Source organism: Myotis myotis, unplaced genomic scaffold (assembly GCF_014108235.1).
Source record: "Myotis myotis isolate mMyoMyo1 unplaced genomic scaffold, mMyoMyo1.p scaffold_m19_p_17, whole genome shotgun sequence".
NCBI lineage: Eukaryota > Metazoa > Chordata > Mammalia > Chiroptera > Vespertilionidae > Myotis > Myotis myotis.
The window spans coordinates 15,572,236-15,600,036 of record NW_023416321.1 but is presented as its reverse complement, the minus strand read 5'-3'; the positions used below and the strand labels follow the sequence as shown (position 1 = coordinate 15,600,036).

The following is a 27,801-nucleotide window of genomic DNA, read 5'->3' as shown; positions in this document are numbered from 1 at the left end:
ACCTTTCAGTCGAAAATCTCTCCCATCGACAGGCACAGTTCTCGGGAAAACTGAGGACAGCTCAGCGACTGTACAAGCTCGGGAAGGAGCCCCACACTGGGCCCCGTCCCCTCAACCCTACTGCCAGCTGTGAGGTGAGCGCTAGACCTCAGCATGCCCCAGGGCTGGGCCCCCTTCCCAGCGGGTCGGTAATACCCCCCCCCCCCCCCCCCCCGCCCGCGTCCCCCGCTGGGACAATGAGGGCGTCACTCTTGAGGCAGGCGTTGGTGAAGCCTGAGTGACAGGCAGGTGAGGGCTCTTCGAGACAGGGTCAGGCTTCCTTACACCTCTCCCCAACACTCCCGTCCTCACAGGGGGGATTTTAATTAAATCCTGAGAGGTACGCAAGGGGCTCAGCAGCATTCTACATCAACGCTGGTATCCACGGAGGGGTCGGCCTGCGCCTCAGAGGCAGAGAGAGTCTACTGCCTGGCATAGAAAAATAAATCAGTGTATGAAACCAAGCCAGCGCAAACAGCAGCTTTTAAAAAGTCATTTTCCAATAAATAATTTACTACAGAGAAATAGGTTCCTTTAACATCAAAACACTGGTAAGTTCAGAAGTTAGTTTTTGTAAAAAAAATATGTTTATTTACTCACACATATAAAAATACGGTTTTTAGGGCCATTACTTCTTGGGCCTCGTCATATCCTTTCGGAGAGGGTGCCAGGGGCGACCTTGTAGGCCTAACCTGAAAACTATACCTGCTCCCCTCTCTTCCCACCTGCCTGCCGCAGCCCATTCCTTCCTTCTGGCGTGGAGCCGCGGAAGAAACTACGGACGGAATTATGCTTGAGGCTTTTTGTTTCTGCAGCTTACCAAACTTCCCGCAAACCTGCCGACTGCATTTCCCCAACTCCCAATGCCTGACACCCAGCACCCTGCACCAGGTGGGCAACACCACCTGCTGGACATGCCGGCCCTGGGTTCGGACCGCACTCCTGCCACCCACTCCCCGAGACATCGCGCACGATCAGTGAAGGGAAATGAGGTGACCTGGGTAGGAATGGCACAGGACCTGACACAGGAAGAGAGAACTTCAATGTCAGATGAGGTGGGAAGGGGAAAACAAGAAGTCCCAAATTAGAAGCAAAAACACCGTCCGACATTTGCGAAGAGCTGGCATCGGTCAGCCTTCCAGCGCGGAGGAAGGACGGATGGCAGCTTCCCTGGGCGACGAGGCGACGTTCTCGGCGCCTGCGGGTCAGGGCTGGGCATTCCACTCTGGCCGCGACACAAAGGACACCAACACTGTAAGCTTCGGTGGCGTGACCCTCTCTCCTGCCCTCTAGCTCATCTGCACGTGTGTGCACACAGAGGAACTGAGCGAGAGGAGGAGAGAGGGGCACAGCCAGGGAGGGCAGGAGGGACGGAGAAAACACGAAGACGGGTTACGTGTTATTTACAAAAGCCACTACCCATCCGAAGACCTCTGGCTCCCCTTGCCCCAACAATCCTCCTAAGTTGCCCCTTTCCCCAGCCCTACCCGGGAAAAGGGGGTGGGGGGCGGGGGGAGGACTGGCATTCTTTGTCAGGAGGCGGTTTCCACATTGCAGAAGAAAAGCAGAGACAATCATGGTTATAGCACAATTGCCTGGCAAACACAGTGACAAAGACTCATCAGAGAGGAGGTGCTTTCTCCTCCCTGTGTCTTTCTCTTACTTGAACAGCCACACGTCAAAGTCCAGGCACCCTCCAGACACACGGCCATGTGCCAGAGCTCGTGGAGCCAACTGCCTTTGTGCACAAGGTTCAAACCATCACGGCCTTTGTCTGGACAGCAAGGGGGAGGGACACCACACGGACACACACACACACACACACACACACACACACACACGCTCCCTGCACTGGGGCCACCATGCACAGAAACACTAAAGTCACAACTAACATTAACACTTCACATTATGAGTATTGTTTCCAAGGAGAAGCGATTCATGGAATTAAAACATCCACAAGAAGAACTCCTCTCACGAGGACCAAGACGCTGACGGCGGCGATGGAGGTCACGACTGCGCATGAGGGATCCACTGAGTGTCCATAGGTCGGCCCAAGAGTTCTTCCACGCGGCGCGCCACGTCCATCGTGTCGTCCAGATCGAAGTCCCCGTCAGTGTCAAGGACGGGGTCAGGGCTTGGGAGGGAAAGAGAAGAGATGAAGGGGGAGGGAGCGCTTGTCAGAGACCAATGACGAGGAGCAGAGACCATCCCAGGCCCTGCACCCCGCCCGGTCAGCAGCCCAAGGCCAAGTGCCCGTGCCCAGGCCCAGGCCCAGGCCCAGCTCCCCGTGAAGCCCTGTAGGAACACCACCTACTTCTGTGGGTACATGTTGTAATGAGCCTGGGGACCCACAGCCGGGGAGGGGGCCTGGTCCATGTAGGTGGCACTGCCCCCAGCAGAGTCTGCAGACGTCACAAACCTGGAGGAGGAAGCAGAGCAGAGCCTCAGCGGCCTCAGGGCAGCGCTGACAGGGGACGGGGTCAGGGGCATCTTTCTGTCTCTCTCAGGTGCAGAAGGACGAAGTGCAGGAGGGGGCCCTGGGCACTGGCCCATGGTGACCAAGCCCGGGTCCCTCCCCAGGGCTGAGCCAGGTTTTAGGGAGAATGGAATGCTGGGCCCTTGGACGGGAGGGGGTGGTGGAGAGGGGTGAGAACAGCGGGGGTGGGGGAGCGGGGGGGCGCAGTGTGGTGGTGGTGGTGGGGGAACAGAGGCAGCAGGAGACCAGAGCTGGACCCCAGACACTTACTCAGGGACCACTTGCTTGATCTGTGGCTTCACGTATCCGTCCACTGCTTTAGCTGCCGAGGAGGGAACGGTGATGAGAACCAAAGTTCTCCAACGGAATAAAAGTGAAATCTCCCTGATGAATCACATCTTTCCTTAGGATAGGACACAACCACCTGATTTTATCTTAGGATCCGACACCAGCACCTAACACTTCAACCTGATAGGACAGCCTGGCAGAGGGAAGCCTCAATCCAAACACTGCCAGTGAAGAGATAGTCCAAGTTGGCTTGCATTGCATATCCATTTTTCAGACCACAGAAAGCATGTACTTCAATACAAATCGAAAACCAGCATTAACTGCAAACTAACTGTGAAAGGAAAACATATCTTTAAAGAGTTTATAGTCGCAGACGCGGCGGAGGGACAGGCCTGGCTCTGTGTCCCAGGGCACAACATTAGGACCAACAGGAGGAGGTCAGAAGAAGGCGACGTCTCCGTCAGATGTGGAAGAATGTTGTCATACATAGAACTGCCCCCAAAAGGAATGGGAATGTCGCGGGAAGAACTGGTTTCCTTATCACTGGAGGTTCTCACTAGGGTGGTATGCGATCGTCAGGGATCCCACAGAACACTCTACGCCTTAGAGAGGAGCTGATTTGACCTGAGGATCTCAGAACTTACTCTGAGTATCTACTCTGTGGGAAAGGGAGTGTCACTCAGGTGTCTGCAAGCTCCTCCGTGCCCCGGGGGGCAGTCTGATGGTCACTCATTCTGGTGAGTGTAGTTTATGCCTGGTGGCTGTTGAAAAGGATGCTGGTGTGTGTCTCTCTTCCACTCACCACCGAATCCCACTGGGATGTGGCCGGCTAGGGGAGAAGCCTGAAAGCGACCTGGCCAGCCACAGTTATGACTTTTTAAAAGGCTGATTATGGAAATCCAGTGAAGTAGGAGTGTGCGAGTCTGGAGTCGGCGAATGAAGTCCTGTTTCCTGGGAATGTGAGTATGGGAATAAGCATAATCCTGACTATATTAGACAATGAAGGCAACACTCAGTGAAATGCTACATGGTTCACAAACTGCTTGGTACCCGAACCTGCTTCTTCTAGGCTTCCCATGTCAGGGGGCCGCCTTGTCATAACATCTCCTGCTTTGTGTGTTTTATAGTCTACAGAGAGTTTTATAGATTGGCAGGAAAGATAAAAAAAACAAAGAAATGCTGTAAAAAATAGAATGTAATAATCTAGATTGGGGTGCTAACAAAAAGAAGCAGTGAGATAGATTTTAATTCAAAATATCATATAAACTTTTAAATGTCCTTAAAATTTAAAAATACAGCCATCCCATTAGGGTGGGAAGGCATGGCATGTAGGAAAAAAGTCGACTGGTTGGGCTCTGTAGCCTAAGTACAAATCTTTGTAAAATAAAACGTCAGCAAAATAAAACTTAAACGTTAAAAGAACAATGACACGCTGAGGAAAATAATTGCTATGTATAACCAAGGGTTTATTTACTACAGAAAACTATTTACACATCATTAAGAAAAACAGGGACTCCAAAAGAAAGATAAGCAAGGAACATGAACGCACCTCACGGGAAAAAACACTAATGGCCAATAATGTAGACGGGAAGAAATACAGGCTCTGAGGCTAGACTCTCTGAGCTCAAGTCCTGGCTTGGCCTCTTCCTAGCTGTATGGCCTTTGGCAAATTATTTACTTCTCGGTGCCTCAGTTCCTCATAGGTAAAAGGGGGAACAGTAATAGTAACTACTTCACAGGCCCCTTTTGAGGATTAAATGAGATACTACATAAAAATGTGCCCTAGAAGGGACCTGGTACTCAGTGAGCGTGCAACAAATGCTAGCTGTTACTGGTGTTTGTACTAATTTATTACTGTCATTATCATGATATGAAAAGGTGTTTGACCTTACCTGGAATCAAATAAATGAAAATAAAACCCGCGGTATCATTTTTATGCCAATCAGAGCCAAACCTGAAACCGATGAACAGATTTTATGACTGGTAGGAGGATGAATGGATTCTTCTTTTTTTTTTTTATCCTTTTCTGGACATTTTACAATAAATACATAAAACTTTTATGCTCAGAAAACAAAACCTTTTCTGATTTGAAAAACAAAATTTTACCTAATTTTGACTTCAGCTTGTGTTCAAAGCAATTTGTTCCCTTCAATTTGGTATCTGGGGTTAGTGGCAGGTGTGTTTTCTGTATGACTGCAGAATACAGCCCAGGATTTACATCTGCCCTGGATAATGCTCAAGCAACTGTAGGCTAACTGTGCAGGTTTTCATGCAAGACAGACAGACACACACACACACACACACACACACATACACACACAAATAACTAAAATACAACCAAAACACAACAAAACCAAATCAGAATGCGAACACTGTTACCAGTGGCAGGCTCGCATGGAACTGGCGTGTAATATTTGGAGTACACTTCATCTTTCGGCCGGTCGGGGAACACGTAGATAAGGTAATCCAGGTCCCCCAGGCGGTCAGCCAGGGACCGAATGGAGAAGTCTCTGGTGGTAAAAGGCATCAGATTCCAAAACATTCTTTCCTCTAGACCAATAAACAGAATAATAATGTTCTAAACATAGTTTCTGAGCAAGAAATCTCAATACCCAAATAGTCTACAAACGAAAGCTCTCCATTAAATTGTACCCTCCCCCCCAAAAAAACTCTCCATTTAAAAATAACTACAGGTTATATAGATCAAATAGCTGTTTTTAAAAATTTAATTAATTTTTAAATGTTTCATTGATTTAAAAAAATTTTAAGAGACAGAGGAAGGGAAAGGGAGAGAGGGAGGGGGAGGGGAGGGAGGGAGGGAGAAACATCAATGTGAGAGAGAAACTTCTGATCAGTTGCCTCCCAGACCCAAGGATGACACACTGGACCAACTGAGCCAGGGCTCGAGTAGCTGTTTTTAAAAGCCATGGGTAGATAGCTGGTGATGCATTCATTCATCACTTTCCTAGAGATGCCGTGATCTCCCTCAGGTGGCTCCAGTTAAACGACGTTCTGTCCTTTTCTAGAAGAAACGTACTGATTCCCTGATTCCCTGCACAAAAGTGTGTAAGGGAGATAGGAAGCAGGTCCACAGCCAGAGGACACGTGAGCACTATAGACACTGTTCACGTCTTTAAGCCACAAAGCAAACTCGAAAGCTGCTGTTACCCAGTTTGTGAGGGTCAGAGGAAAGAACTAACATTCTTGAATGAAAATGACCCGTGACAAGGTCCTTGTGTCAGTTAGGATGAAGGAATAATTAAAATAACATTCCTTCTATGTGAACGACTCCAACTTATTAAAGTACATTTTCACTGAAACCAGCTCAGCTCAAGGTTGAGTAATGAGAAGGTGGACATTTCAGAAGGGAAGCAGGGGAGGATGTGGATGGGACACTGTATGGCAAGTAGCTGCATCAAGGTTACGCATCTGTGTTTCTCAAAATTAGTACAGTGGGGCCTTGACTTATGAGTGTCCCGACTAACGAGTTTTTTGAGATATCAGCTGTCTCGGCCGATTTTTTGCGTTGAGTTGATAGAGTAATTTGAGTTAACGAGCTCCTTAACGAGCTCAGTCTCGGAAGGAATTAAACTCGTATGTCAGGGCCCCACTGTACTTGTGTTTCCCGTACCAAGATCTTACACAGGCTCTGATATCATCTGCAGCTCTGTCCTGGGTCTACATCTGTGCTTCCCATAATCAGCACCGGCCTCAGCAAATAATACGGACGCACTGAAGTGTGCGTTAAAGCGATCTTGCAACAAAAGCAGTTAACCGGGCGGGGCCCTCTGGTCTCTACTAGTTAAAGGGAGGGGCACTCACGAGAATCAAACTTCCACGCTATGGTGATCCCGCCAATTTCAGAGTCGCTGAATCGAAGCAGGAAGGTCCCATCGGGCTTGTTAATGAGTAGATCATGGGCCTGTTGCTTATTCACGAAACCCAAAATAGCCCTGGATCACAAAGGTCAAAGGAGCAGAAGCAGAGTGTGATTTTTTTTTTTAAACCGTAGAAAGACAACCTTCCTACTTTATGGCAGACGTAAGAAATGATGATTCTCACCCATCATTCCAATGAGGCTTGAGATGCTTTTTTAACACTTCCATCACACCATCGAACCACTGCCAGAAAGTGTAATTCCGTCCTGGTAAATTCTCCTGATTGGAGACACAACAATGAACACAAGAAGGCAGAGGTGACACTCGGAACAGTACCTGTATCTACTTTAACTGGAAAAACCAAATGGAAAACAACTGTCAGAATCATACAAATATAAAGACCTGCCTGAGTTTTCCCAAATAAATGGTCCTGCAACAACAACTACAAAAAACAAGATAGAGGAGAAAAGAAGCAAACAGGGCAAAACAGCACAGAGCGATTCCCACCCCCTGCTGCGAACACCTGCCCCCTGGGCTGACCGGTCCTTTGCTGGTTTTGATGTGGACTCTGGGACCAGCAGCAGCAGCACCCAAGAGCTCCTGAGAAATGCAAACTTTCAGGCCTCATCCCAGACCCACTGAATCAGCGTCGGCATCTTAGCCAGATGCCCAGGGAGCTTGTAAATTTGAACTGGATTAGATCACAAGGCCACAGAGATTGCTCCAGCACACAGCAGTCACCAAGAATGATCAGCAGAATGCAGCTATCAGATTCTAGTGAAAGTCCTGCTGCCCCCTATCAAAACACCTCTGACTGCCAGCCAACACGTTGGCCAACTGGTTAACACACAACCACTTAAAAGATTTAGACTCAGAGACTGTGAGATCTCTGAATGAGGGTACTTAAAACCCTGGGGTGGAGGCAGGGGTGATGGTGTAAAAAGAAAAATGTTAAATTTCAAATCAAAGATGTGACAGGGGACGTCTGGATGAGCAGATGCTAGAGGAAGAGGGCCTTCCATCAGCATCCGCTTGGGTGGGCTGAGGGTCCACGGGAGCCTGACTTCGCATCACACACCAGGGGACATCGGCGTCAACGGGACTGAGCCATGACGTTCTGATCATCACCAAAGCTGTACTTCTCCCGGCTCTGCTTCCTTTATAAAACGCACCAGCTTCACACAAAGACCCATTTACTTAAATATGCAAAGACGTGATTTTCTACATAAAAAACATGTCGTTGTCTATTCAGGAGCTTCCTGTTGCTTCAGGCGCATTTTATTAGAGACGGGAAGCCCCAGGGCTGGGGAAGGGAGGCTCCTGCAGGCGTCTGGTTGGAAGGGACTGGTCTCCCTCAAAGCAGGTGGGGGGTGTGGGGGGGGGGCGCCCTCACCCTGTTGAACTGGGACCAGGACACGGACATGCTGCTGTAGTCCTCGAGGTGGCTGCTGCTGCTGTTGAACAGCTTCTGCGCCAGGAACACGAGGTTCTCCTTGGTCAGGCCCCGGTTGCTCTGCACTTCGGCCTTGAATTTCATGTTGAGCGCTTCACACAGCTGCGGCCACAGCACTTTGTCAGGCACGGCAAAGGGCACCCTGCCCTGAGCGGGAGAGAAGCCAGAGCCTTCTGAGAGAACAGTTGCATGATTTATTTCCTCAACCCACAAAAGAAAGACATTGGTGGCGGGATGGCGTTACAAACGTTTGTCCGACTGAGGCTGAGGATAAATTCAAACTTCCATGGGGTGTGCAGTTCTGGAAACTCAGAAGGTTCATCTTACCTTCTTTGCACACAATACAGAGGGCAGCCTCGTGCTACCAACAGTGTCCTGCAAATGGTCCAACCCTACATCCTCACAGCCACTAAAACAAAACATGACTGAGGTCTGGCTGTAAACCCAATGGGAACAGAAATCTAAAACACCGATTCTCTAGGTACAGAGAGACAGATAGAGACTGTGTGTGTGTGTGTGTGTACGCTCATACATGTGTGTGCACAAGTGTAATCCTTGTCTTTGACAACTTCTGCCAAGAAAGAACTCTGGCTCAAAGTGAAACAACTTAAGAAAGAATAGTAACTATGAGTTAGCTTTATTAAAAACAGGTGAGAATATGAATTTGTAATAAACTGTTTTTCATTCCATTCAGCCATAGTACTTCATTTTAATTATCATGAAAATATTTTTGAGTAGGCAATTCCTTCACATGATATGAAATTTTTAAAGTACAGCAAGTTATACAGTGAAGTCTCTTTCCTAGTCCTGTCCCCTAGCAACCCAGTTCCTCTTCCCAAAGGCATGTGATGTAGTTTCTTGTTTACACCTCCAAAGCTATTCTATGCTGGCCTGCAAATACACACAATTTTTCCTTCAAAAAATACAAATGGAAGCATAAAATCCACATGTCCTGCATCTCCCTTTTTTCACTTAATACTAAACCTGGGAGACCTCACATCAGCATGTAAAGAAATTCCTTATTTTTGTTTGTGGCTGCTACATATTCTACAACTAGAGGCCCAGTACACAAAATCTGTGCACGGGTATGGTCCCTAGCAGCCGTGGCCTCCCTTCGATCCACGCTGCCCCCTGGTGGAAAGTGCATGTCATAGCGAGCGATAGAACTCCTGAGGGGACACTTTGTATACTAGGCTTTTATATATATACTAGAGGCCCAGTGCACGAAATCATGCATGCGTAGCTCGCTCCCGCTTACCGCCGCCAGCCGCCCTGCCTGCCGCCTCCAGCTGCCGCTCGCAGGCCAGGGGTAGGAGGGACCAAAAGATGGTCAATGCACCTCATGGCAACTGGTTGAGCGGTCATTCTGGTCATTACACTTATGGTCCCTGGCCTTTTATTATATAGGATAGATATGGACAGGACACTGTATTACAAGTAGCTACGTCAGGGTTATACATCTGTGTTTCTCAAAATGAGTACTTGTGTTCCCCATAATAAGATTTTACACAGGCTCTGGTATTATCTGCAGCTTTGTCATGGGTATACATTTGTGCTTCCCATAATTAGTACTGGCCTCAGTAAATAATAAGTGCTCACTAAAGTGTATGTTAAAGTAATCTTGCCACAAAAGCAGTTAACGTTAATGGAAGAATAATAGTATATTCAACCAGACTCCCATACATGGACATCTATGTGTCAGCCTTCAACCTTTAGCTAAGCAACGCTGAAATATGCTTATATCATGACATATATACAGATGTACCTATAAATTCCCATAAGTATGTATTTATTTTTAAAAAGCATAAAATAAATGCACCCTAACATTCTGAAAATGTTTTAAAAAATGCTTATATGTTTAGACAAGACACTTTAGCAATGACATGTTGCAGGGGATGCCAAAGTGGCCGGGGGAGTGAGGCCTGGGGACAGGCAGAGAAGGAGACGAGAGATGTGGCAATCCTACCCAGCAGGCTTATCAGGACAAGATATAGGCAGATGGTTTTCAAAAGGAGCCTCAAACTCAGGGTTTGTAGCACAGCATAGCAGAATTTCTGATAAGAATCTCACCTCTGCAGCAAATACATTGTTCTGTAGAGAAAACTGTTGAGAATGTAAGACTGTTCCCATTAGAGAAGAACATACTTTTATGTCCCAAATAACAACTAGAACCCTCTAATCATACTTTTACAGACTAACCTCTACTGGAAATACACGTAGAACTGGGCCTACTGAATGGTGTGAAAATGCTCAGCAGGCAGCACGCCAGTGGTATTCAGAGAGCATTTGGGTGCATAAACCCATAAAATCGTGTTTTTACCCTTAGGCAAAGCATCTCATTCTTCATGAGAGACCTGGGATGAATCACAGAACCTAACATTTGGCAACTAAATGTCACCCTCATTTACTGGAAGGAGGATGACAGGAAGCAACTTCTGAGCTAAAGGCACCTCCTGAGAGGTTGCACCTCCAGAAGGAACCTGGGAGCCCCAACTTCCACGTATGGTTTCACTCAGGGATTCAAAACAAAAGCTCCTGAGCATGGAGTCTGAGACAAGCATTTTGTACGTTATGTAGTTTATCTTCCTAACGACACTAGGGAGCATTATGATCCTGGGTTGTAGACACTTAGGGGCCTTGAGCTCAGAGAGGGAAAGTGAATTTCCCACAGCCACAGAGTGAGGACACGGGGCAGCTTGCCCTGAAACCTGGGCCTGGCGTCAAGCCCATCCTCTTTCCATTTCCTACACACACTCCCTTCTGTCTCCCGCCAACAAGAACAGCATTTTTTTTTCTATGCTCTTTTGGGGATAACACGTGAAAGAGATTCATCACACCAGCATCAAGATCTTGAGACCCTCAGGCCCAAGGGATCAACTCACAGATTCCGCAAAAGCATTGTCCCAGAGAACCGTGGCCGTCGCGTTGTTGTCCTGGCTGCCGTGGACAATCACCACCACCGGGAGGGACAGGGTCTGCAAATACACAGAAGGGCTGAGCGCCCACAAGCCACACTTCTTCCCTTTCTCTTCTTTTTTTCAATCACCACATGTTCATTCTTGAAGCTTCAGTGAATGTCACCTGGGGCACAGAATGTGAATGGCTCCAGGAATAATATGACTTCTCCACATTGGCAAAATCTTAGGCATTTCAGATATGGTAAAAGAGGTTTCATTAGGTATTTCTGAAGGATGGAATAAGTTCTCTAAGTTACACAGAGAACAAGAGAGAGAAGAGAGAGTACGGCCCAGCCGGTGTGGCTCAGTGGCTGAGCACTGACCCACAAACCAGGAGATCACAGTTCCATTCCAGGACAGGGAACATGCCTGGGTTGTGGGCTTGATCCCCAGTAGGGGGCATACAGGAGGCAGCCGATCAATGATTTTATTCCATCACTGATGCTTCTATCTCTCCCTTCCTCTCTCTAGAATCAATAAGAACATTATATACGTATACTAGAGGCCCGGTGCACAAAAATTTGTGCACTGGGGTGGGGGGGGGAGTCCCTCAGCCCAGCTTATGCCCTCTTGCAGTCTGGGACCCCTTGGAGGATGCTCTCTGGGGCATCGGGCCCAAGCTGGCAGTCAGACATCCCTCTGGCAGCCTGGGAGCCCTCGGGGGATGTCCACTTGCCAGCGGGGAGCAGGCCTAAGCTGCAGTCGGAACTTCCTTAGCGCTGCTGAGGAGGTGGGAGAGGCTCCCACCACCACTGTACTGGCAGCCGTCAGCCTGGCTTGTGGCTGAGCAGAGCTCCCCCTGTGGGAGCACACTGACCAGTCATTCCCAGTCGTTCTGCTGTTAGGGTCAGTTTGCATATTACCCTTTTATTATATAGGATATATATATGTATTTTTTAAAGAGAGAGTATGGAGACCTTTTGGGGTGTGTGTGCAAGGTGGGGGGGAGGAAGCAAGTAACAAATATCCATCCTCACTTTCTGTTCATCAATAAAAAATTTTTAAAAAGGGACTATGTGACCCAAACAATTCTTGTGTGAATAAAGTGCTCACAGACACACTGCTGAGGGAGGGCTTTACCTTGACTTGAAAAACCAGCTCATTCCCACCAACACTGAACTGTGATTCAAACAGGATTGTGAATTTTTCTTCGGTTACTGACTCTGCCCCACGACGGTCAGACCTCTTGATGCGTTTCAGGGACTGCAAAGGAGAAAACTCAGGCGGCCAGGTCCTCAGATAAGCAGGGGAAATCTGTTCTTCCCCTCCCTCCACCTCACCATGTTCCGGAAGTGGGCGCTGAGCGTGCCGGTGGCCTGGTGATACTCCATTACACAGCAGTTGTTCAAGATCTCTCCACTGTACTCGCTGCCAATCAGAAAGAGACGCAGCTCTAAACCCCCGCAGGGTCTCGGCTCACAGCGGGCAGAGATATGCTCGGGGTTGGAGGAACCACAGAAGGTATTTAAAAACTTATGTCATGCTATGACTGACTTGGTTCAGTGGACAGAGAGTCAGACTGAGGACTGAAGGGTTCCAGGTTCGATTCCGGTCAGGGGCAGATGCCTGGGTTGCGGGCTCGATCCCTAGTGGGGGGCCTGCAGGAGGCAGCCAATCAATGGCTCTCTCTCTCATCACTGGTGTTTCTGTCTCTCTCCCACTCCCTTCCTCTCTGAAATCAATAAAACATATTTAAAAAATAAATAAAAATTTACGTCATTTAGAAGACACGTTAGCTCCATAAAACACAAGAAATAAATATACATAAAATATACAAAAGTTTTCTTAAGTGAATTCCTACTAAGTGAAACCATGTCATACTATCTGCACAGAAGAACCCCTTCTGCTCTTTCTCTGAGAGCCAGAGAGGCCAGCAGGGTTGCCGGGTCCCCACATGGGACCCTTCTGAGGAGGACCCCTCCACCCACGGCCAGGCCGAGAGGAAAGGGGCCGAGACGCAGGAAGGACGCACGTACTTGCGGGTGTTCTCGTTCTTGAGCAGCGACTTGGCCTGCTGTTCACTGATGATGGTGGCCTTCACCTGGGGGGGGTTCATGTGCACGTTCAGCTTCCCCCCCACCAGCAGGCGCACGGTGGCTGCAAACTTGGTCTGGGTCTTCAGGACCTGAGGGGGCTGCTTCTCAATGATGAACGTGCTGCGGGGACCCAAGGGACGAGATGCTGCCTCAGGGGACAGGGCTCCGGTCCCCGTGTGGGGAGGAGGCCGCACACAGGGCTTGGCAGGCAGAGGAAGGGCACGTGGCCGACACCCTGTTCCCAGGGGGGCCACTGAGAGCCGCGGGGAGGCGGGAGGGGAGGCAGGGAAGTGAACTCGGCAGCTGGCATGGGGCTGCAGGAAGCAAGGGCAGCCCAGGTAGCGCTCACAAGAGAAACTGGGAAAGGTCAACGGCGACTGGGGACAGAAGGGAAAGGGTATGAGCAGAGAGAGACAAGGGTGCCAGTGAGAGCCCCCCCCCTATCTGCAAAGCACCCCCTGCCTCCCCCAGGCCAACCACATGCGGGGCTGGGTGTGGCCGAGAGGCAGCAGTCACCTGGTCACCAGGGCGGAGATGATGTCTGTGATGGTGGCATTGACCTCAGCCAGCATCTCCTCCACGGGGCCGGGGATGGGCAGCTGCTGGCAGAGGTGCTCTGCTCTGCGGATCTGCTGCCGGTTTTGCCAGATGATCTCGGCCAACTTCTCACACCTGCACCCCAGCCCCAGGGCCAAAGGAAAGGACAGGCCTTCACCCCTCCCCGAGGCCAAAGGTGAAGAGGCTCCAGGCTGGGGTGAGCCCCCCAAGACCTAGCCCCACGCTCACCCAGGAAGGCTTTACACCTCAGCGCCCACTCCTGTCCACTGAGCAGAGCAGGACAGGGGCTGCCCTGACTTCCAGAAACACAGACACGCAGGAGGCGTGACCCCGGTTTGTACCCGACCAGCCGAGCATCAGCCCAGAGCACCTGGCCCTGCCCCACCCCAACACAGTGACTCCCTTCCCAGGGAGGGGCACGACGGGGCACCAGAGTCTGTGTCGGGAACCAGACCACTGGTGAAGGAAGACCTGCCACCGGGCAGAGCGAGCGGCCGCACATGGCAACTCGGGAGCAGAATAAGCAGCTGGTGGACCACCCTGAGCCCCGGCCCCCTTCCCTGCCTGCCCCCCCCCCCCATTACCAGGACTGCAGCACGTCCAGGCTGCCCTCAGGGGGCCCCCCATTCCCGGCCAGCTGCTGCCGCCGCTTCCACTGGATCAGCTCGTCGTCCAGGATGATGGTCTGCTGCTTGCGCAGCAGCTGCAGGGTCTTCTGGTGCTTCTCGGCCAGCTCCTGGGGGGGGGGGGGGGCAGGCCCTCTGGCTCCTGGGGAACAGCCCTGCGGGGCCTCGCTCAGGAGGCCGGGCCTGCCCCCTCCGACCCGCTCTGCCTCACAGGCCCCCACAGGCCTCCTGTCCCCCGGGGTCCGGGCCTGTCCCTCTCTCGGTCCCCGACAGCTCAGGATGTGGACCCCCACGCCCGGAGGAGAGGGACGCACACCCCACTCACCACGCGGTACTGCTGCAGCGTCTGGGCCTCGCGCTGCAGCCAGGCCTCCAGGGACACCTGCTTCTGCTGCAGGGCTGTCTCCCGGCTCAGACGCTCCTGCGGGTTCAGCTGGGCCAGCTGGGCAAACTGAGCTGCAGGAGGGACAGGACACCATGGCCATGACCCCCAGCTTCCAGCAGGAAACCCAGAGAAACCACACTCACTTGCTCTGCAGACAAGACCCTCAGGGGGACGTGTCTGACCAACGGCCAGTCAGGGATCTGGCAGCCAAGGGCCCGGGAGAGGCGCCAGCTTCACTCCCTGGCCCCCAACTCTGAGCTCCCCTCTAGGGACGAGGAGACAGAAGCTTGTGGGGACAGCTGAGGAGGATCCCACCACCCCAGCCCACACGGCTGGGGCCCCGCCTTCCTCACGCCACATTGGGGTCCGGCTTGGAGCCCTCCGCCTCGTCTGCCTCGGCCTGGCCATCTGCTAGCGGGGTGGACTCGGGGGAATCCCCTCACTCCCCTGTGCCTCAGTCTCCCCGTGTGCAAAACAGGGACGCCTGCTCCCTGCCTCGGCGGAAGGAAGGATGAAAAGTGCTGATATGGAAAATGCTCAGGGAGCTGCCTGGCACCTGGAAGCTCTGGGTGAGAGTTAGTCCTTGTTGCTCAATGGGCTACGGGGCAGGACTGAAGGGTGACGGGGACCAGCAGCTCTCAGCCTCGGCCTCGCCAGGGAAGGCCCTGCTCCTGGGCCTGTGCCGCCTCCTGGGGCACAGCTGCCTCTCCTCAGGGAGAGGAGTTTCTCTGCATAGGAAGGCGCCTAGCGAGTTTGTCCAGGTTGGGTCACTGTGAGCTCAGCTGACCAACAGGAAAAGAGCGAGAGGAAAGGGGGAGAGAGAGAGAAGGCGAGAGAGAGAGATAACCTTTAGGAAGATTATCAATGGCAGGGAGTCAGTGAGGCATAATTACCCTTTAAAAAAAAAAGCAGTTGCCCTGACCGGTTTGGCTCAGTGGATAGAACGTCGGCCTGCGGACTGAAAGGTCCCGGGTTCGATTCCGGTCAAGGGCATGTACCTGGGTTGTGGGCACATCCCCAGTGGGGAGATGTGCAGGAGGCAGCTGATCGATGTTTCTCTCTCATCGATGTTTCTGATTCTCTGTCCCTCTCCCTTCCTCTCTGTAGAAAATCAATGAAATGCTATATATTAAAAAAAAAAAAAAAAAAAAAAAAAGCAGTTATGGCCCTGCTGGTTTGACTCAGTGGATAGAGCATCAGCCTGTGGACTGAAGGGTCCCGGGTATGATTCTGGTCAAGGGCACATACCTGGGCTACAGGCTCCCGGCCCTGGTCGGGGTGCATGTGGGAGGCAACCAATTGATGTGTCTCTCTCACATCGATGTTTTCCCCTCTCTGTCTCTCCCTCTGCCTTCCACTCTCTAAAAATCAATGGAAAAATATCCTCAGGTGGGGGTTAAAAAAAATATCAGTTATGAAATAGTTAAGACCTAGGGAAGGGAGAAAGAATCATATAAAAACACCTGTGAATTCATAACCCACATTAAGCAATCAAACATTTCCCAATTAAAGCCACCTGCTCACCTCCACAGCCTGCAATCCCATCCCCCGCCTAGGGAAACACTAGCCTAAATTCTGGGGTGATTATGCGCAGCCAAGAGCCATTTTGAACACCCAGTGTCCTTCCTCGGGCTGAGTCAAGAAGATGTGAGCATCAGCCTGTCTTGGTCAAGCTCCTGGCAGGCCTCTGAGGGCCACGTCACACTGACCTAGGCCCTGCCCCAAGGTCACACAGGCTGGGACAGACCAAAGCAACTCTAGACAGCCAGGAAGAGCCCAGACGAGAAGGGCGTTCGGAGAGACGGCGCCCATCTCACTGCAGGGGCCTGAGCAGGGAGAGCATCGTCCAGCAGGGAGCACAGCAGGGTCGTCTGGGGGCCACCTCAGGCTCCTGCCACCACAGGGAGGTGGTGGTGTCCCCAACACCTGGTGCGGCCTCCCTCTGCGAGCGACCCAGTTAGGGTTCTCCGGGCAATTTGCAGGCGCTTCTGGGAAGGACGCCAGGAGATGTGGGGCAATTGTCTGCTCCACTGGAGGGAACTGAGCCTTCTCTGCACAACAGATCGATAGTCTGTGTTTCTGATGGTGAACTTGATAAATGAGACTGAACTGACACTGCCTGCTGGGTACAAGCCCAAACCAGAACCCAAGCCCAAACCCATACACAGGAAACAGAAAACCCAAGAGTGGGATCATCGATATGGTGACCAGTCTGGGAGAGAACTGAGAGCTTGGCTATCCTGTTCCCCCATCTGGGAAGCGGGCTTTCTCCACGCCCCCACCGCCCGCCCCAGGGCCAGTCAGGTGTGGAATCAGATGGGAAGGAGACGTGCTAGACTCATCCCACCATTTACTCAACACCTACTGTGATTCAGGCAATGTGCTGGCCTGAGGGTATAGAGATGTAAGACACAGTCCCTTCTCAAAGAATTTACATCCTAGTGGGGAAGACACAGCTAATAAACAGTATCGATATAATTACAGGACGGCGCCCACACGCGTGGTATTAGAAGAGCACACTGCGTGTGTGTGTGTGCGTGTGCGTGTGCGTGTGCGCGCGCGCGTGTGTGTGTGCGTGTGCGTGTGTGTGTGTGTGTGTGTTTGAATGGCTGGTTGGTGCAGCAAAGGCTTCTCTGAGGAAACCACTGCCACACTGCCAGGCCCCCACAAGGACAGCAGAGGGTGCTGTTGAGGCTCCACAGCCTCTGGGCTGACTCTGAAGTTCTCTGTACCCAGACTGCCAGGCTGGATTCCCACCAGGAAGGGGGGCCTTTGTCTACGGGCAACTAATGTGCCCCAGGATGGCCTCTCTGAAAAGCTGTGCAGAAAATGAAAAGTTTGTCACCAGAAACACAGTCCTGAGCCCTTACACTGGCCCTGCTCAGAGAGTAAAGCGGCACTTAAAACATACAAAACCACCGTCTGGGTGCTGTCTACTGGACTGGGAGCGCTTCCTGCAAGACCAGGAGCCGGCTGGGTATGGGAAGCCTGAGTGAGAGCCACACTCTCCGAAGGCAAGCCTCTGCCTTCTCCCCTTCCCAGGCCTCATCTTCCCAACGCGAACGAGTCCCCGATGCTGCAGAGAAAGGCAGTGGTTCTCTCCCCACAGGACCTGAGCTTCTTCCCAGCCCCACTCCCGCCCGCCTCACCCTGGATCCTCAGGCTCTCCTGGTACTGGATGATGAAGTACTCCTGAGTCTGCTGCAGCTTCTTCAGTTCGTTCTCGGTGTCCTGCGTGACCAGCCGCAGCTCCTCAAAGGTCTGGTTGATCTGAAGGTGTTTCTGGGACATGATGTCGGCAAGACTCCCGGCTGGAGAGGCACCCTGGACACAGAGCGAGGGCAGAGTGCAGGCAGCAGTGAGGACGGGAGACCACTCAGGCCTCAGTGCAAGGGCTCAGCCAGCACCTGTCACGGGGATGAAACCCCAAAACCTTAACTTTGAGTCCTAGGAGTTGCAAACGTCATTTGTGAGAATTGGTGTAGAGTCGGAAACGAGGAGAAGAGGGTGCGCTGGCGGACCATGGCATCCTCCTAAAACACAGCAGGAATTCCTAGTGCAGCTCTGGCCTCCACCAGACTATCCCAATCACGGTCCATCTAGTTCCCTTCAAAGTTACCTGGGTTTTCCTACTAATGATGATGACCCCTGGGGACAAAGTGGGGAACGGGCAGGTGAACACACAGTGTCTTTGCTCTCATTCAAGACCTACTTGTGACTGAGGGGAGAGGGAATCAGGGGAACCTCTCCCAGGTATCATCCTGGAGACCCCAAAGTGAAGTTACAGGTGTGTGTGTGGGGGGCATCCACAAGGGCTTTGTGGATCCAGGCATTGAAGTGACCTGGTCTGATCCATTCCTTCACCAGCTGGCTGAGAGAAGGCGGGCAGAAGTGTCACCTGAATATAGACATGACTTGACTGAAAAATTATTCATTGGGGGTTGAATTACTTCACACCTGTGCACATTCTTTTGTGGTTGCAAGCTCATCAGGCTATACATCAGTTAAGGGCAGAGTACAGTCTTCTATTTCCTGTTGCCTCTTAGAACAAGACTCTGTTTATAGAGACACTGATAGGTGCGCCCCGAGCCATCATGACAAACGGGGTCCAGAGGGAAGTGGGCAAGATGGGGTTTCCCAACTCCTCTCCCCACACCCAGGGGACACTCACATTGTTGGCTTCTCGGACAAGCCTCTGCTCATTGTACAGAATGTGCCGGATGCAGCGGACCAGCTCCATGGGGCAGCGGTCATACGTGTTCTGAAAGAATCCAAGAGCAGACATCACTCTGTTCCCCTCCATGCTACGGGCCTAACCCTGCCTTGGAGCAGACTCCTAGAGACACGGCGCTGTAATCATGAGCTATGCTGCTCCTCCAATATCAACGGGGGACAAGGAAAGCACCTTGTAAAAAACCCAACTACGTAAGAAGGTAAGAGCATTTCATTTCTTGCGCCCTAATGTGCCCGAAGTACTAGGGCATCATTCTTGGACACAGGAGGAATACACGTCAAAAGGCCACCTCAGAGGAGAACCTGGACACCATTATGCTGGGCAATGCAAATCGCTCCACCAGCGACGGGGAGATGGGCGTTGTACGTCTCCAGATGTGGTGCCGTGAGAAGGACACAACAGCCTTCAGGGTGCGGATCAGGGTTGTGTAACCCGAATCTAATCATGAGGAAACGCCACACAAACCCAACATGAGATACGTTTTATCTTTAAGAAGTAGAGGAGCTGAATTTCTTCAGAGTGTCAGTGTCACTAAAGACAAAGAAAGGCTGAGACACAGTTCCAGATTAAAGGCAATTAAGGAGACACGATGACTAGACGCACGATGGGACGCTGGGCTGGATCCCGGACTGGAGGGGGCGGAAATAAACGCCCTACAGGGCATCGAGTCATTTGACAAGATGGGAAGACAGACGTAAAGTCACCCGAAGGCGTCTGTCAACGCCCAGTTTACTGACGGTGATGACAGGACGACAACGATGTACGAGAAGGCGCACAGTCTTAGGAAACGGACGCTGCAGTACTTGGGGCAAAGGGACGTGATGTGCACAACCTGCTCTCAAGTGACCAAGAAAACGTGTGTGATGTGATATGATATGATAAAGCAAATGCTAACAATGGGCGTCTTTGTAGCAACCTCGCAACGTTTTGTGAACTGGACGTTATTTTCAAATACAAAGTTTAAAAAGCTACAACCGTGACAATAAACAACAGGAGCTTTATGCGGGCAGCTCGAGGACGACGACGACAGCACTGGGCTGAAGGGAAAGAAACTGTCTGGAGGGAGGGAGTGCCGAACGGAGGAGGCCCGCCGGGGGCCGGCAGCGGCGACCGGCGCTCACACCCACCTGCAGCTGCGTGGCGTAGTGCCCCAGCTTGATCTTCAGCAAGAACCCATCTTCCCCCACCTGGTGCTCCGCCTTCTTCTGCAGCTCCTGCACCAGGCCCTCCAGGAGCTGGGTGGCCTTAATGTTCTCCTGTGGATTATCAAGATCTATTGAGTCCCTAGGGGAAAAAAATTACACACATATGTATACATACATGCACATGAGCCTGTATCAATGCAGCCTCAACACATCACACCCTGTCTCTGGCTAAAGAGATTTCGGCGTAAAGCTCACTGCACATTTGAGGAGCGTTCCATTCAGATGGACCAGATGCCTGCATGCACCTAACCCTAATCCACTGACTGCCTGAGTGGACTGGATAAGAGTCTACTGTCTTTCTTTCTTCTTTTTTTAACAATGTGCTGCCCTTGCTCTTCCTCCTACTCCCTTGCTGTGGTGCCCGTGCTCCCCGCTGGGAATGAAGGGAGAGGGACGTGCTCTGTGCACACTGAAGGAAGCGGGGCTCCGGTAATTTCCTATTTACAGTCACCCCTTCACGGTGTAAGCGGCACAATGTCGAGAATGTTCTACCTTTTTTTTTTTTCCACCCTCGAATGGTTCTGTATGTTGCGAATGTCACATATAAAGTGTTTTCTTAAGGCAGGTGAAACAACACTTATTGCTGTTTCTAAGAAGCCTTGGAAATGATTCATTCAGACAGACTCTTCCTAGAGCGTTTACACAAGTCGCAGACGCGGGACCTGCAGGCAACACTAACTCCCCCAGGGAACCAGAGGCTCTGTACTGATGCAGAGCCAGGCGACGGTGACAGGGCTTGGATGGCCTCCCTTCCTCCCTCTCTCCTTCCCCCGTTCTCAGCCCCCCTCCCCGACACGCTCATGTTTTAAACAATTTAAGGCAACAGTTGCTATTTGGCAGAACTTAATTACTCAGCTCACTGGAGAAGCCAAACAGCTATCAGACTGAAATAATATTCAATTGCTGTTGCTTGAGTCTAAAGCCAAACAAGAGATTCTGTGCTCGCTAAAAAGTGCTGTCACCTCTAACCCCATCGTGTCAGTTAGCAACTAATTTCAAATGGAGGCACAAACAGGAGTACCACACGTTGGTAACGGACTTCATCAAACGATGTGCTGAACTTATGCACTTGGAGAAGGCAGCAGAGAAAGTCAAATGTTAAATGTGCACGGTCTATGGACTAAATAAAATAGATATTAAATAAAAGCCTGGAAGGAAGGAATGGCGGCCCAGCATGCACCCCTGTGTCAACCGGCAATAACGCTCCTCGTCCGAGGAAGCCATTCTTGAGAAGATCCAGTCTCATGGAAAACAAGTACTGGTTCTTGTACTTAATTCTCTGTCCTTCCCCCCAGGTCCCCCCACCCCAAATATTTTCTTACTGTAAACATGAAGAACTGGACATTTTAATTAAAATCTTTACACTCTTTTTAAAAAATATGTTTTTATTGATTTCAGAAATGAAGGGAGAAGGAGAGACAGAAACATCAATGATGAGAGAGAATCATTGATTGGCTGCCTCCTGCACGCCCCCCACTGGGGATCGAGCCCACAACCTGGGCATGTGCCCTAATTGAATTGTGATCTCCTGGTTTATTGGTCGACGCTCAACCACTGAGCCACGCCGGCCAGGCTACAATCTTTATATTCTTAAGAAAACCCAAACTAAGGAAAATTCTAGAGTTACTGAGATGGTAACTTCGTAAGTTAAATAAATGTCTAATAACTATGTTGTGTACCTGAAACGAATACAATATTGTATGCCACTGTCATTGGGAAAAAATCTTTTTAACTAAATAAAATTCAGATTTCCTTTAATATCAACACAAGTCTCTTAACATTTGCTCAGTAAGAAGACGACGTGGAAATTCTATCCAATGACATTTTAAATAAACAGAAACCTCCTATTAATGTTTTTCTGAACTCCTCAAGATCTTTAAAAAAGAAAAGGAAATGGAAAAGCACTACGCAAGGTGCAGCTGACACGCTCACACTTAGCTCTCCTTTTTCTCACTTAATTACACGGGGCTGAGATTTTTTTTTTAATTGCCTAGAAAATTGCCTTCCCGGAGCTCTCTCGTTTCTGGAGAGAAATTCGCTACTAATACACAATTGCGACTATTCCCAGGCAGCGTGACTGCCAGGGATACAGCCCTCCTCGAACAGCAGCATAAAGGCCGCCTCCTCCCGGCCTCTGTCGGAGAGGCCACGCCACCCGCAATGGCGCAAGCCTGCAGCAGAGGATGAGTCTGTCAGATCAGACTGACCGGCTGGTGACAAACCAACCTGCTCCCGGCCTGGAGCAGAGCAGCGGGCGTCCTACTGCCTGGCGTGCAATAATGTCAGTGAGAAATATTCCTACCAGTTGACTGCATTGTACTAATCGTAAAAGCGTTTAAAAACAATTCCCCCTGAATATATAATACAGAGTGATTTGGAAAATAAGAAAAATAAACATGCTTGTTAAATCTGCCATCAAGATATAATTATTGTTAATATTTTGGTGTATCGTCGTTTAGTCTTTATGTGTACATATAATTTACATATAAATTTGAAAACACCAATGTCTCTCCATTGTTGAATTTGTTAACAATACACTTTTAAAAAATTATGTGAATGGACATAGCTTATCTGTCCCATTCAGCACTAAATTCTATGTGGACGAAGGTTTTAATTTTTTCATATGAACTCTACTACCTACGACTCTGCGAGGCACCCTATAGGCACTCAGAACATTTGTTAATTGGTTTTTACTAGCGGCAATGTTCAAATGGTTTTAGCCAGAATATACTATTAAAGAGAAGATATCCTATTTTTAAAAAAATATTTTTTAAATTGATTTCAGAGAGGAAGGGAGAGGGAGAGAGAGAGAGAAACATCAATGATGGGAGAGAATCACTGATCGGCTGCCTCCTGCACGCTCCACACTGGGGCTCGAGGCCACAACCTGTGACCTCATAGGTCAATGCTCAGCCACTGAGCCATGCCGGTCGGGTGGAAGATAACCTATTTTTAAAATCCTAAGAGTCATTCTATCTTTCTAAAATTTCAGATGGCGCTAAATACCTCTTCACGGGTCAGGATTTTTTTTTTTTTTTTTTAAGGTATAAGTTTTGGAGTCCCCATCGTGTTATCTTCCAAATTTAAATATGCTTGTGCTGCCCTGACTGGTTTGGCTCAGTGGATAGAGCGTCGGCCTGCGGACTGAAGGGTCCCAGGTTCGATTCCGGTCAAGGGCAAGTACCTGGGTTGTGGGCACATCCCCGGGGGGGTGGGGGGGGGAGTGCAGGAGGCAGCTGATCAATGTTCTCTCTCATCGATGTTTCTAACTCTCTATCCCTCTCCTTTCCTCTCTGTAAAGAATCAATAAAATATATTAATAAATAAAGAAAGAAATAAGCTTGTGCTTTATGAAATATGATGGAGAAGAGTCGGTTCACTTACCAAGGTTGGCTTTCGATCCACTGGGATAAGTAATGGCGCACCTCGATGGGGAAATGCTGGCCGTACAAGGCTTGCATCTGATGAAGGGCATCTCCTTGCAGCTGCTGGGCCTGGATCCACACAGCCATGTTTACAATCTGCTAAACAAACAATTGGTGGTTTGGGTGGTTTTATTTCTTCCCCTTTTAAATCCACTAGAGTAAACATTAATATAGTTATTAAAGATAATTGCTTTTTAAGCCCTTTTTGGTGGACTGAAGATCCGGGTTCTTGAACTGAATTTTAGCGTTACAATGTTTTCAGGATGTGGGTGTTCCATGTGGCCATGGGAAGCTATCTAGGTGGGTCCATAAAGCTCTGACTATACAATATACTGAAGTTCTAGAAGCAAAAGTGCAAAGGGGAAGAACTGCCTATAAGCTTCGATATCATAGACATTTTCTTCACTTTTGTTCCGAACTTGAAGCAACAGTAAGCAGCATCTGAACAGTAATGAGGAATAATTAGCATGGGGATTTTTAAAAAACTTGTTTTAGATTCTTATTTTGACTTTTAAGAATTACAATAAACATACTGCCATTTTGAAAAAGACCCAGTAAAAGGAAAGTGAAAATATGTAAAGCATGGATTGAACCCTATGTATTATGACTAGGTTACCTAAGCAACAATGCTTTGCACACAAAGGGCACAACTTTATTGGAAAAATACCCCAAGGTTCACCTTCTGAGTTATTGCTAAAGAATTTATGAAGCAATGTTCTGTTAAATTATAGCCTTAAAAAATCTTTCCGACATAACAACAATACATTCCAGCTAAGAGTCAGAAACAAGAACCATTATATTCCAATACGGGTAGATTTTTAAAATATGCTCTTGATTTCAGAAAAACGGTCTTATAAAAACTACCAAGATGCCTTCTCAGAACCAACTGAGAATTTTAAATTCATTTGGCAGAAACTCTCTGGGCTTAACCTGATTGCAGCGGTAACATTACTTTCATGTACACAGAAGGGACTTCTAACACAGAATCTTGCTCTAACACTGATCCCTAATGTAGACTCTGGTATAAGGCAGGGCTATCTTTAATCCCATCCAAAATTAATTTGGCTATTGATTGGCACAATTCTCCCAAGAGCTGTTACAGTCAGCGAATTAGAGCTTGCTTTTGTTGAACACCAGAGACTACACGTGTGTGTTAGGAAACAAAAATCCCATCTCTGTTAGTTATCGTTGTCCAATAAGTGTAACACTGAGCTATTTATGGGACTAGCCAGTTAGCCAACAGTGAGGTGTGGGGAGGGTGCCAGTTACCTATTTTAGGCTTGTGCAATGCTATAGAGCACTTGAGCGGTGTGCAATTTTATTTAGAGCTTTGGGGCATGAAGGCTGGGATCCCTAAGATCACCCAAGACCTCAAATTTCAGTGGCTGAGAGTTTACTGGGAGAAGGACTCTTGGATAGAAGAGCTCCCTCCACGTGATCATCAAACATCTGGAAGGCATTTAATTGTACAATGTAATTTTTAATCAAATAAATCATGTCCCAAGATTTTGGAAACTTGGAATAGACACCGCAGCATGTTTTTTGGATAAAAGGTAAAGGGATGGATGGGTGGATGGATGAAGGCGCTTGGGCATTTACAAGTACGGAAGAATGAAAAAAGCATGAAGAAAAGAATGCAGCTTTTAATCTCTTTTAGTGAAGGGAACTGGAGAGAAGACCTCACCAGAGCTCCTGTAGCGACTGTGGGAAAGATACCAACAGATAGAAAAACAATCTTGCATTCTGCATTCATTAACCGAACTGACCCAAGAGACAAAAGAAGGAAAACGTTTCTCTCCTCAGCGACTCCTTCTCAATCCACCCAAGTAACATAACATTCTGGTCACTATCCTCCGTCTACTTTATTTTCTCCATATCATGGATCACTTCCTGACATTTATCACATATTTGTCTACTGTCTCCCTACCAGGGAGAAGTCACCACAAACACAATGACTTTGTTTTGTTCACTGCTTCTTCTCTTGGGCCTAGAACAGTGCCTGGCACATTAGCAAGCAGTAACTTTTTTTGTTGCATAAATAAATGTATACACACAGTTTGGTCAAATCTATAGATACCAGTATGAAATGCCCAGGCAAGAAATGGAAATAAATTTTATAACTGGGATGACTTCATAATTTGGATGAGTCTATATTTACAATGGTCTATTTGTTCCTTAATAATATTTGCCACAGTCTGTCATTTTTCCTTTTAGTTTCTGTTAATTGGTTTTTGTCTGTCTTCTCCACTGAACTCTGAAGAACGGTGAGTGACAAGAGCACTGCTATTCACTTCTGTGTCCCCAGTGCAGTGCCTAGCAGCCTAGCACAGTGGCGTGACATGGCGAGTAGTCAATAAACACTTGCTGAGTGATTAAATACACACCAAATATGTGGCAAATATTTCACATGTCCTGCTGTCTGAGCATATTCCAGGGGAGTCTGTTATTGTTTTTGTTTTTTTTGTTTTTGTTAATCCTTACCTGAGGATATTTTTTCCATTGATTTTTTTGCAGCGGTTCTCAACCTGTGGGTCACGACCCCTTTGGCGGTCGAATGACCCTTTCACAGGGGTCGCCTAAGACCATGCTGCATATCAGATATTTACATGACGATTCATAACAGCAGCAACATGACAGTTATGAAGTAGCAACGAAAATAACTTTATGGTTGGGTCACAACATGAGGAACTGTATTTAAAGGGCCAGAAGGTTGAGAACCAGAGGGGAAGGAAGGGAGGGAGGGAAATATCGAGATAAATATCGATGTGAGAGAGATACATCGATTGGTTGTCTCCCGCACATGCCCAACCAGGGCCGGGGATTGAGCATGCAACCGAGATACGTGCCCTTCGGTGCATGGGTTGATGCTCTAACCACTGAGCACACTGGGTCAGGGCCTATTATTGTTTTAAGAAAGACCATGGTGCTATGCCACATATGTAGGGGTACTATATAGATGTCACACTATTTATTTTTGTCTTGTGGGGTTTTTTGTGGGTTTGTTGTTGTTGTATCCTCACCCAAGGATATTTTTTCCATTGATTTTTAGAGAGAGTTGGAAGGGAGGGTGAGAGACAGACAGAGTGAAACATCGAAGTGAAAGAGACACATCAATTGGTTGCCTCCTGCACGTGCCCCACCGGGGCAGGGGATAGAGCCTGCAACAGAGGTACATGCCCTTGATGGAATCAAACCTGCTACCTTTCAGGTCCGATGCTCTCACCAAACTAGGGCTTATCCTGTGTTTTATATTAGTTCTTAGTTTTTATCAAATAGTGGGATGCTGAGCTGTTAGCATTTGTCAGAATATTTTTATGGCTCTAAATATAATAGTTATTTTCTAAAATGACACTTGAAGAATAACAGCTGGAGAATATAAGGTGGCAACCACCTTATTTTGATAAATACAATGTACTTTAATTCCACGACATGAAAATGCTTTGATAGAGAAAGTAGGTTTTGCCTATGAGTAGTAAAAACATGTAAAATAAAAATGCACGAAATAACACAGAATCATTTTTACTTTTTAACTAAAAATTATATACATGGAATATGGGATGGCTTACTGAGATTATTATGTAACCATTTAACATATGTGGTTGAGGGAGAAAAAAATACCACCACTTTCCCCAATCGCATCAATAAAACCTAGACTCCAAGCATTAGTGCTTTTCTGCATGCGTGTCGACACTCTCCACACCCGTTACCAGGCGACACCTGCACCCGCCCAGCCGAGTCTCTGCCCTTTCTCTCCGATCCTGCGGCTCTGCACCGCGGTGACTGCGCCCCCCTGGCCTCAATACACTCTCTCTTCTGCTTACTTACCGGCAGCTCCCTCTTCAATGCGTGATGTTCTGACAAGGGAAGTGGTTTGTGTCTTTGGTAATCATCACAGGGGCTTCTCTAAAGACTGGGAAATGGATTCACAATCTTATTTTTAGCCGAAGACGAGAACTATGTGAGTGTTGCTTAGTTGCCCTTGGTGTTCATAAGTGCTCCAAACAGCCCGCCGCAGTGTGGGATGCAGAATGTTGTGAAAGTGTAAGCTATTTACATTGACGTTATAGTTCTGGATGTGACTCAGGAGTGTCAAGTGGCGCGGACCCTCAGGCCATCGTTAAAAAAACGGTTTCAAAGTTTAATGGCTCATAATGATACACGCTTACTGAAAACCATAAAAGTAAATGCCCACTAACAAATAAATTATATGAGTGGCTGGGACTTAGGGACAATTTTGTCTC

The 27,801-nt window shown here is 48.8% G+C and overlaps 1 protein-coding gene across 10 annotated transcripts in view; it reads right to left on the bottom strand.

Moving 5' to 3' along the window:
• Positions 1 to 221: 221 nt before the first annotated feature.
• Positions 222 to 27,801, bottom strand: part of LOC118671504 (signal transducer and activator of transcription 5B) — a 68,808-nt gene continuing 41,228 nt past the window's right edge. For 4 of the 10 annotated variants that reach the window (XM_036339763.1, XM_036339757.1, XM_036339759.1 and 1 more), the window contains 18 exons: positions 23,520 to 23,656; positions 20,058 to 20,214; positions 18,868 to 18,957; positions 17,846 to 18,020; positions 14,637 to 14,767; positions 14,270 to 14,421; positions 13,644 to 13,799; positions 13,068 to 13,247; positions 12,372 to 12,459; positions 12,172 to 12,294; positions 11,017 to 11,109; positions 8,075 to 8,281; positions 6,866 to 6,960; positions 6,626 to 6,756; positions 5,183 to 5,353; positions 2,786 to 2,837; positions 2,354 to 2,458; positions 222 to 2,173 (listed from right to left, as the gene is read on the bottom strand). In XM_036339763.1, coding sequence (XP_036195656.1) covers positions 2,047 to 2,173; positions 2,354 to 2,458; positions 2,786 to 2,837; positions 5,183 to 5,353; positions 6,626 to 6,756; positions 6,866 to 6,960; positions 8,075 to 8,281; positions 11,017 to 11,109; positions 12,172 to 12,294; positions 12,372 to 12,459; positions 13,068 to 13,247; positions 13,644 to 13,799; positions 14,270 to 14,421; positions 14,637 to 14,767; positions 17,846 to 18,020; positions 18,868 to 18,957; positions 20,058 to 20,214; positions 23,520 to 23,647 — 2,361 coding nt within the window. In that variant the 5' untranslated portion in view covers positions 23,648 to 23,656 and the 3' untranslated portion in view covers positions 222 to 2,046. The other 6 variants (XM_036339758.1, XM_036339761.1, XM_036339762.1 and 3 more) reach the window with 5 other exon arrangements.